At 45.4% G+C, this 10599-nt stretch overlaps 1 protein-coding gene across 1 annotated transcript; it reads right to left on the bottom strand.

Moving 5' to 3' along the window:
* Positions 1–1845: 1845 nt before the first annotated feature.
* On the bottom strand, positions 1846–10269 carry LOC147972050 (uncharacterized). Its single transcript, XM_087521281.1, has 5 exons — positions 10165–10269; positions 9796–10078; positions 9628–9714; positions 2626–2765; positions 1846–2574 (listed from the first exon to the last, which is right to left on the bottom strand). The coding sequence occupies exons 1-5, from the start codon at positions 10267–10269 to the stop codon at positions 2308–2310; spliced, it is 882 nt and encodes a 293-aa protein (XP_087377407.1). The 3' UTR covers positions 1846–2307.
* Positions 10270–10599: the final 330 nt, after the last annotated feature.

Genomic DNA, 10599 nt, shown 5'->3' with positions numbered 1-10599 from the left:
GAAGAAGGGGAGTTTCAAGAAGAACAGCGAGCCAGTTGCTACTCAAGTGAAGAAACCCAAGTCTGGACCTAAGCCTGAAACTGAGTGCTTCTATTGCAAAGGGATTGGTCACTGGAAGCGGAACTACCCCAAGTATTTGGCGGAGAAGAAGGATTGCAAAGTGAAAGGTATATTTGATATACATGTTATTGATGTGTAGCTTACTAATGCTCGCAGTAGTGCCTGGGTATTTGATACTAGTTCAGTTGCTAACATTTGCAACTCGAAACAGGGGCTACGGATTAAGCCAAGATTGGCTAAGGACGAGGTGAAGATGCGCGTGGGAAATGGTTCCAAAGTCGATGTGATCGCCGTCGGCATGCTACCTCTACATCTACCTCCGAGATTAGTTTTAGACCTAAATCATTGTTATTTGGTGCCAGCGTTGAGTATGAACATTATATCTGGATCTTGTTTGATGCGAGACGGTCATTCATTTAAATTAGAGAATATAATGGTTGTTCTATTTATATGACTAATATCTTTTATGGTCATGCACCCTTGATGAGTGGTCTATTTTTACTAAATCTTGATAGTAGTGATACACATATTCATAGTATTGAAGCCAAAATATGCAGATTTGATAATGATAGTATTGAAGCCAAAATGTGGCATTGCCTTTTGGGTCATATTGGTGTGAAGCGCATGAAGAAACTCCATTCTGATGGACTTCTGGAATGACTTGATTATGAATCACTTGGTACTTGCGAACCATGCCTCATGGGCAAGATGACTAAAACTCCAATCTCCGGAACAATGGAGCGAGCAACACAGTTATTGAAAATCATACATATTGATGTATGTGGTCCAATGAACATTGAGGCTCGCGACGGATATCGTTATTTTCTCACCGTCACGGACCATTTGAGCAGATATGGGTATATCTACTTGATGAAACATAAGTCTGAAACATTTGAAAAATTCAAAGAATTTCAGAGTGAAGTGGAAAATCATCGTAACAAGAAAATTAAGTTCCTACGATCTAATCATGGAGGTGAATATTTGAGTTATGAGTTCGGTCTTCATTTGAAACAATGCAGAATAGTTTCGCAACTCGCGCCGCCGGGAACGCCACAACGTAATGGTGTGTCCTAACATCGTAATTGCATTTTATTAGATATGGTGCGGTCTATGATGTCTCTCACTGATTTACCGCTATCGTTTTGGGGTTATCACTACTAGGAAAAGGGCTACTAGTGGCGCACCAGTTTTGCCTACTAATGGCGCACTACTGGTGCGCCACTAGTACCACGTCACTAGTATATTTTAGTAATGGCGCACCACAGGTGCGCCATTAGTATCTGGTATACTAATGGCGCACCACATGAAAGTGCGCCATTAGTAACAATTTTTTTTAAAAATAGTTTTTTTCTTAATATCAGGTCACTATTTCACATATGAGATATCCAACACATATATATATACAACAAGCATCCATATAACAATCATATCCAACGCACAAGTTTCATCATATATACATACATAGCCAACACATAGTTCCATCGTTACATATTACAAAAGTTTCACATTGTTCATCATCCAACACCGTTATTCATCAATTCACAAAAGTTTCACATTGATACAAAATAAAAACACAAATGGAAAAGAAGCACTCCATCCATGCAAGCTTCCATGAATTAAATCAAATCTACAAAATGATAAACAAGAAGTTAGAAGAAGAAGAAGAAGAAGAAGAAGAATACTAGAAGAATACTAGAAGAAGAAGAACACTAGAAGAATACTAGAAGAAGAATAAGAAGAAGAATAAGAAGACTATAAGCTTATTATGTAAACATGATCATTTTGTGCTAACATAAGTAATTTTGGAGCTAACCTATAGGAAACTAAGCATAAAAGCTCTAAGTTAGCATATTAGAGCCAACTTAGGTAAAATGAAGCTAACCTATGTCATTTTGGAAAAGAAAAAGAATAAGAAGATTAAGAAGAAGACTATAAGCTTATTATGTAAACTTGATCATTTTGTGCTGACATAAGTTATTTTGGAGCTAACCTATAGGAAACTAAGCATATAAGCTCTAAGTTAGCATATTAGAGCCAACTTAGGTAAAATGAAGCTAACATACGTCATTTTGGAAAAGAAGAAGAATAAGAAGAAGACTATAAGTTTATTATGTAAACTTGATCATTTTGTGCTAACATAAGTAATTTTGGAGCTAACCTATAGGAAAGTAAGCATATTAGAGATAACATAGGTAACTAAGTATATATATATATATCATTTTGGAGGTCTGACATACCTGACATAGTTCAGTTCTCATTGTTCTTCTCCTTCTCCTTCCTCAGCCTGATGCGCCAAGAGCGGCAAGGCGGTGGAGGCAGCTGTGGGATGTAGTCTTCTACCACAATTGGCGTGGTCATGTCGCCCAGCTGTGGGATCGCCGGCGCCACCACTGATGCGTGGTCATGGTCAGGCACAACCACCATCGCGAGGCCACCTTCAGGAAAGACGGGCACGACCATCGCTAGGTCATCCTCAGCCACCACCATCTCTTGCCCATGGTCAGCCACCACCATCTCTTGCCCATGGTCAGCCACCACCATCTCTTGCCCATGGTCAGCCACCACCATCTCTTGCCCTTGGTCAGCCACCACCAGTGCTAGGTCATCCTCAGCCTGATGCACATCATCATCCTGCAGCTCCTCATCCCCACTCTGCTCCTCTTTTCCCCCACTCCAGTCCGGATCATCCTTCTTGTTGTCAGAATCTGTCGGGGATATACCCCGTGGCGTAAACCGGCCGGAAGTATAACCCGGCCGGACTTGGCGGTTTACTTGAGACCCGGCTGAGACTTGACGATTCACTAGTGACCCGTTTGGACCTGGCCGTTTACGATTCATTGGTAATCCGGCAGGCAGGTCAGAGGAGCGACAAGACCCGGTGGCCCAACGGGCGGTTCATGAAGGCCGGTTCATACTATGGTGGGCCGGTTTAAGAGGAAAGGCATGAGGAATATTTACCTTACAAGGAGTTAAGACCATGACTTGTATCCGGTTTGTATTAGAGATAGACTAGTCCTAATCCTAATAGGACTCCACATGTAAACCGCCCCTTCAACAAATATAAGGAGGGGCAGGGCTCCCCAAAGGGGAACAAGCAAGAAGAAACAATCTTAGGGCTAGACACAAAGAGGAGAGCCGGTTTACGACGACTCCCTCGTGATGATAATGAGACCTAGCCTCAAATAGCATGTAGGGCTATTACCGGATGATGTTTCCCGGGGCCCGAAGCTGTCTAAATCCTTGTCTTGCGTGTTGATCCGCCATGCGTCTCTTGTTCCACTCAACCCCTCTCAAGCTATCACATAGATGCATTGGCCTCGCGACTAAGTCCTGACACTAAGGACATCTGCCATGACAAATCCACAACAGTTAGCGCCCACCGTGGGGCTTGCGCACAATGGTGTTGAGTTCTTGAAGGGATCTTTTCTAGGGTTCGAGAAGTTCAAAAAAAATTCCGGCTCAAACCGGCGTGGAAAGTTCACATCAAGTTTATCAGTAAGATTAATGAAGTGTTTTACGGCGGTGGGGTAAGAGATTAAGGCTATTTTGGGTTATCTGTGTGTGCCACCGTCGCGTTGTACGATCCGCTGAGATCGACAGAGGTTCAAGAGAGTTTCGACGGTTTGCTGTGCGTCGTATCCAGCGATCAATTCAATCGCAATTTCCGCCAAGACGTCAAGTGCCAGGAAGGAAAGCTACTTCGAGTCACGGCGGCTTAAGTTTTCTCGTAGAAGACAGTTAGAAACAGACAGAGACACGGATTTGCCCTCACGTGAAGCAAAAAAAAAAAAAGAATCTAGAAGTGAATACAGAGTTGACCCGGTTTCCGCGCTGCCTTCCTTGCCAGGCGTGGCCTCTGAGCCGCCGTGGTCGATCCCCCCCAGGCTTGCCCCTACGGCCTCTTCGCTCCACCCGCCGCCGGAGCATCACCGGTCCGCTCCTCCGTTGCGGATTTGCCGGGGCCATCTGAGCCGTATCTGCTGCGGAGGCTATCGTGTGCTGCCCTGAGTGGCCGCTGCTCCTCCAACTTGTTGATCGAGCCCGACCTCCGCAATCCCTACGCCAGCTCCGCGCCGCCTATGTGGTTTGCCTTGTTCGAGCAGCCGCGACCGGCGTTGAGCCGCCCGGCCACGCGGATGCCTCAGCTGTTGCCTTGCGCCTCCGCCTCAAGCACTACCGGTCTACCGTTTGCTTCTGCTCCTCCGGCCACTAAGCCGCCCGTGCGGATTATGCCGCGCCGCCTGATTGCTGTTGTTGCCTTGCGCCTTGAGCCAGTGGCGGCGCCAGGAAATGATGGCTGGGTATTCATCCAAAATTTTTTTTTGCTCTAAATGAGGCATATGAACCAAACAACACAGAAAAAACAGTAGTGCTAGCTGTAGATTGCTCTCAACCTCAACGGAAAAAGCAGTTGGTGTGGATGCAGAACTTATTTTCCTTGCCTTTGAAGATTTGTCCCACAATTCAAACAAGCTAAAATCTTTCTTCTTCATCTACATCACAATCACATAAACAAAGTAGAAATCAGTGGCAGTGGCACTGCGGCATCAAATCCATCACATAAACATCCTCCTTCTTCAAACTCCAATGTCCATTTAGTTCAATTTCAGTTTACAAACAACTCTTCAGATTTCTTAAAAAAACAGAGAACAAAGAGCCAAAAAATACCTTGGTGGAGAACTGGAGCTGTGCTGCAGTGCTGGTCTGCTGGAGGAGACGCCGAGACGGTCAGCAGTGGAGCCGTCGACAGAGCACTGGAGGCCGGCCGGATCTCAGACTCAGAGGCGGAGGAGAAGGAGAGTAGGAGACAGTTCGGGGAGGGGAGGGGCGGAGTGGCAGTACTGGATCTGGATCCACCGAGGGGAGGGAAGGAGAGGGCCGGCCGGACTTGATCCGCCGCTGCTGCCGCGGCGCCGGCTGCTAGGCGCTAGGTTTGGGAGGAATCGGGGGAGGGGAAGGGAGATTGAAATTGGTCGGTGTCGATAGGTTCCTCGCTTCGCCCGCGCGTACAGCCAGACGCACGTCTGGACGTCTGGTTCGCTGCGTGACTGTCCTCTGCTTGGGCTGGGCCAGTATTAGATGTGTATATTGATACTTTTTTGGACCTAAATCTTGTGTATTCCAGGGAATACCCAGGAAGACCCCAGCGCCGCCACTGCCTTGAGCCGTGGTGCGGGAGACGCTGGTGAGCGGTTCTATTTACAATCACATCAAGCATGCAGATTCGCTTTCAAGAAAAGCTTGCAAGGTATTATTACCATACAGTAATTTCTTTTTAATACCAACTATTTGGTTGTGTTTGCATCGCACTATCGACAGTGAGCAGGGCAAGGCGGTGTTGGTCGTCCGAGGCTGAGTGGGCTGTACTACCATCGCTAAGCCACCTTCGCGGATCTACCTCACTGCTCCGACCGTGCAGCTGAGCCGCCCCCGCCTCTGTTGCGTGGGCTCAACTCTATTTCTGCTCTGGGTCGCTGAACGCCCCAAGTAGTCTCTGCCAGAATCGCCTCTGTCACGATAAAACGGATTGTCCCTCGTTCAAACAAATCAGGTGATATCCATCCAAGTTTGTTTTATTAGCAAATGTTGTTTTGTCAAAAAACAAGTTTATCTTTTGCCTTGGTCTACAATATTGTTTATGCAGGGCAATTATTTATGACAAAAAAAAATGATATTATACCTCGGAGATGGAGGCAGCCCAACATCTTTTGGCATGGGTGGTCATCGTTACTCGGCGAACTCCCGCGCCGATTTACAACGCCGTGGCCGTCTCTCGTGGTCGCACCGGTTCACAGCGACATGGACAACTCGCCCGTCCACCCTCGCGGCCGTTTCACGCTTCCGCGCCGGTCTACAACGTGGAGGACAATTTGCTCGTCCGCGCCGGTTTACAACACCGGGCCGGCTCATCTGCTTAGCTCCCGCGGCCGACTCACCTGTGAGTAATTTTAGCTTCACCCGGTGATCATCAACTCCGCGGTGATAATCTCTGACCTGACGCATCAGGGGAAATCCATCCAGTATATTTTTGTATTATATATTGCTTTATTTTAAAAAAGAGGAGCCATTACTTTGTCTTGCAAGTTCTTCAATGTAGGACAAATTAAAGCACAAAGCTCTGAAGCTCTCAAATCCGGTTTAAGAATTTCCGATTCAAAAAGGAATTAACTTCTCGCAAGTTCGAGTTTAAGAGGCCATCAGAAAATTTCCGGGTCATCAGAAAGTATTCTGGTTTACAATCCGGTTCAATGGAAAGATGTCTTCCACGAGCTCTGAAGCTCTCAATATCCGGTTTAACATCCGGTTCAAGAAGGATTTATCTCTTGCGAAAAGTTAAACGGTGCCAAAGAGGACCTGCTGCCATGATGCGCGGTTCAAACATGGGTATCATGCCTTAATTGGCTTATCATATTCTTGATCACTTGGGGGCTTTGGTCGTATCCGAACCATAGCTACACCTCTTGATCGGCGCAATGCCACAATATCACTTGGGGGCTTGGTCGCGTCTGAACCATAGCAACGCCATCTGGTAGGCGAAAAGCCACAATATCATTTGGGGACTTGTGGTCACGTCTGAACCATAGTCACGCCTCTTGATAGGCGAGAGCCACCAGATCACTTGGGGACTTGGTCACGTCTGAACCAGTCATGCCTCTTGATCGGCCTAAAGCCACAGAATCACTTGGGGGCTTGGTCGAACCCGAACCATTGCCATGCCACTTGATCGGCATAAATGCCACGGTTTCATTTGGGGACCTGGCTGACTTGAACCATAGCTACACCTATCGGGAGCTTGGTCGTGTCCGACCATGGTAACACCATCTGATCAGCTCAAATAAGCCTTTTTTGCAAATGGTTTTGTCATTGCCTTTATTTCAATATTTTCCTTGATAACTATTTCTTTTATTGCGTTTTTAAACCGACAAAGTTTTAAACCGGTTCAAACTGTCAATTACAAATTGAAGGAACATGGGTCAAATTTTAACCCGGAGACTATCTGCCCGGTTTGATTTCCTGTTACCATCCTATTATGGAGTAAACCGGTGATTATCAACCCAGCTCGGCTTTCAACTACAAGTTATCAGTACACGATCAAGTTATAATCTGGAGACTATCAGCCCGGTCTGGTTTGACTACGAGTCGCCAGTATTATATATGGTTAAACCGGTGTTTATCACAACCCGGTACGGTTTTATCATAAACCGGCACAATATGGAAGGAGTTATCAGTAATCAAGATTTGGGTTATCACCCTTACTACAAAAAGATGGTAAAACCAACAATGTGATTCAATGTCACAGGTATGATATATTTCATATTTGATTATTCTTAAGTGCAGCCTTGGTTATAAACCCGGGTTATATGTTGGGCATTATGACCCGTCCGGCGGTAAACCGCCAGGACACTTTAAACTTGTTGTATGCAGAAACAGGTTTGTTAAACCGGCCTGGTTTTGGACTATAAGTCGCTAGTATATATATTTGGATTGCGCCATTGGAATCATGCGCTTATAAATCATTGGGTCATATTATTCAAATAGCCAAACTTGGCTGAATTTTCATTATGATATTGAATGAATAAGGTTTTCATACCGGATTATATTATCTTGAATAGCCAACATGGCTGGATTTTTATGGTTATTAATAATCGGTATTATTAAGTTTTCAAAGTCGCTTTAGCGCAATGGCTATTATTTTATCAAAGGATATGATTTATTCTACAATGAAAGGAATAGTCCCGAGTCGTTGCAGGCTTACAACCCGGCACTTGGGGGCTACAGTATTCAAATTGAGATTACATGCAAGTCTCATGTCGCTGCAAGCATGCACCATGACACTTGGGGGCTAATGCAAAGTCATTTTTACTAGTCTTATTGAAGACCCGACTCATCACATTATAATGAGCCGGCCCTTGGGGGCTACCAATTGCTCCTGTCAACAATTCAAGGTACACAAGTTTTCGTCCATAATATTGAAGAATCCATTGCTCAGTTGGTAAAGCACAAAGCTCTTAACCTTGTGGACGTGGGTTCAAGCCCTACGATGGAAGCTACATTATAATATGTTATTTTCATTAAAGTATATATATCAAGTCCCGGTTCAGTATTATCTTACTAAGCCGGCCTTTGGGGGCTACATGTTGCTTTTCAAAGTTTACAAGATTATATTTACAAAGTCCCTGTTCATTATTGCATAATGACCCGGCCCTTGGGGGCTACACTGGTTGAAGTTTTTATGAGCATCAAGCAATTACAAGTCCCAGGTTACTGCAAACATGACAACCCGGCACTTGGGGGCTACATATATGGAGTATTCAGTTTATATAATTGAGATGAACAAACCGGATTTCTTCAAGGTTGAAACACTTATTGGAGCAAGTCTTAAGTTGTCACTATGTTCTCCTCTTAAGACTTGGGGGCTACAGGTATTATGCATATAAAGGAGGAATATCTTCATCAGTTTTGAGCAAATCAGGAAGATCAATTACATAACCCGGTGTTGACAACAATTTATGACCCGGTGCCATCAATATTTATAAACCGGCCATTTTGGTAATATTAAACCGGCAAGTTTTACATCTTAAAACCGGCTGAATATCAGATAAGTATTTCAAGACCCATATTTCTTGAACCGGCGCTTTGGGAGCTGAGTCAAAGGAGTTATTCTTCACGATATTTCTCGGTGACAAACCAAGGTCGGCAAATTGATTATGAAGCTGGTCTGTTGACCCGGACTTCCCAGAAGGAGGAAATAACAAGGACTTAAGGGTGATAAGGTGCCGGTCTACAAGAATTCTTAACCCGGAGCACAACCTGCCAAATTTGTTCTTGTGTTTATTTTACAGGATCAGTTTAACATGGATAAATCCAAATTAAACTGGGGGCTAATTTCGGGGATATACCCCGCGTCGTAAACCGGCCGGATGTATAACCCGGCCGGACTTGGCGGTTTACTTGAGACCCGGCTGAGACTTGACGATTCATTGGTGACCCGTTTGGACCTGGCGGTTTACGATTCATTGGTAATCCGGCAGGCGGGTCAGAGGAGCGACAAGACCCGGTGGCCCAACGGGCGGTTCATGAAGGCCGGTTCATACTATGGTGGGCCGGTTTAAGAGGAAAGGCATGAGGAATATTTACCTTACAAGGAGTTAAGACCAGGACTTGTATCCAGTTTGTATTAGAGATAGACTAGTCCTAATCCTAATAGGACTCCACATGTAAACCGCCCCTTCAACATATATAAGGAGGGGTAGTGCTCCCCAAAGGGGAACAAGCAAGAAGAAACAATATTAGGGCTAGACACAAAGAGGAGAGCCGGTTTACGGCGACTCCCTCGTGATGATAATGAGACCTAGCCTCAAACAGCATGTAGGGCTATTACCGGATGATGTTTCCCGGGGCCCGAAGCTGTCTAAATCCTTGTCTTGCGTGTTGATCCGCCCTGCGTCTCTCGTTCCACTCAACCCCTCTCAAGCTACCACATAGATGCGTTGGCCTCGCGACTAAGTCCTGACACTAAGGACATCTGCCGTGACAAATCCACGACAGAATCGCTGCTCCTTTCGCTAAAGCCAGAATCGCTGTTACTTTTGCTACAGCCATAATCGCTGCTGCTTTGGCTATAGCCAGTGTCGCTGCTGCTGCTCCCATTGCCCGTCCAAATGCAACAATGACCGTTAACAATCGATGTGAGACAAAGCCAAATGTAGAGGAATAAGAAGAGGCAGAACGTATTGGCATCTTCGTCGTCAGCGTAGCGCATGCGACACATAGTCACGTTGAAAACCTTCACAATGAGCATTGTGGCGTCATCGTCGTACCTGAAGAGAAGAAAGTACCCGATCCGCAGGTCGTAGGCACTGTAGAACTTCTCCCAGCCACGGCACAGGTACATGTGGCCCTCCTCGATCACCAACTCCACGTCCCACAGCCTGCGAACCCCACTGCGGGCTTGTCGGAGCTTCACATTATCTGGCGGATCTTCACCCAGCATGTTCATAAAAGTGTCAGGCAGCCTCTGCAATTTGGGATAAGGAGTGATGTAGCAAACAACAGAGTAATCATAATGAGATGGGTGAAGGGGAGATCTCTCATTTTATATACCTGCCTCGTGGCTGGTACTGAAGTCCCAAGTATGATACTCAAGAACTCGAAAGCATCCAACTCGTACTCCGGTGAGGCAGAGCGGCGGTGGCTGCTTCCCCCCATCTCTGATAAGCAGCAGAAGCGACCAATTAGTACCCTTACAACATTATCATACAACATTATAGCAGCATAAATTTTGAGCAGAAGATAATCAACTACACCAATGCACTTGTGGACATATGATGGCTCTAGTTGAATTTATTAGTATGACTAGTCGTCAAAAAATGCAAAGTAGGCAACTAGCTAGCAGTATAAAAACATTCATCTAAAGAAAAGAAAAAACTAGCTAGCAGTATGATGGCTCGGTCAGTATACATGGACTGAGACTTCAGAATGGGACATCAGTGCGAAACTTTTTTTTGCTGAATAGTGTATCTAGCTTATGGTCTGGAA

Source organism: Triticum urartu, chromosome 5A, assembly GCF_056163025.1.
Source record: "Triticum urartu cultivar PI428250 chromosome 5A, HENAU_Tu73, whole genome shotgun sequence".
In the NCBI taxonomy this organism is placed as follows: Eukaryota; Viridiplantae; Streptophyta; class Magnoliopsida; order Poales; family Poaceae; genus Triticum; species Triticum urartu.
Note: the sequence above shows the minus strand (reverse complement) of the source record. Positions and strands in the feature narration are given on the sequence as shown.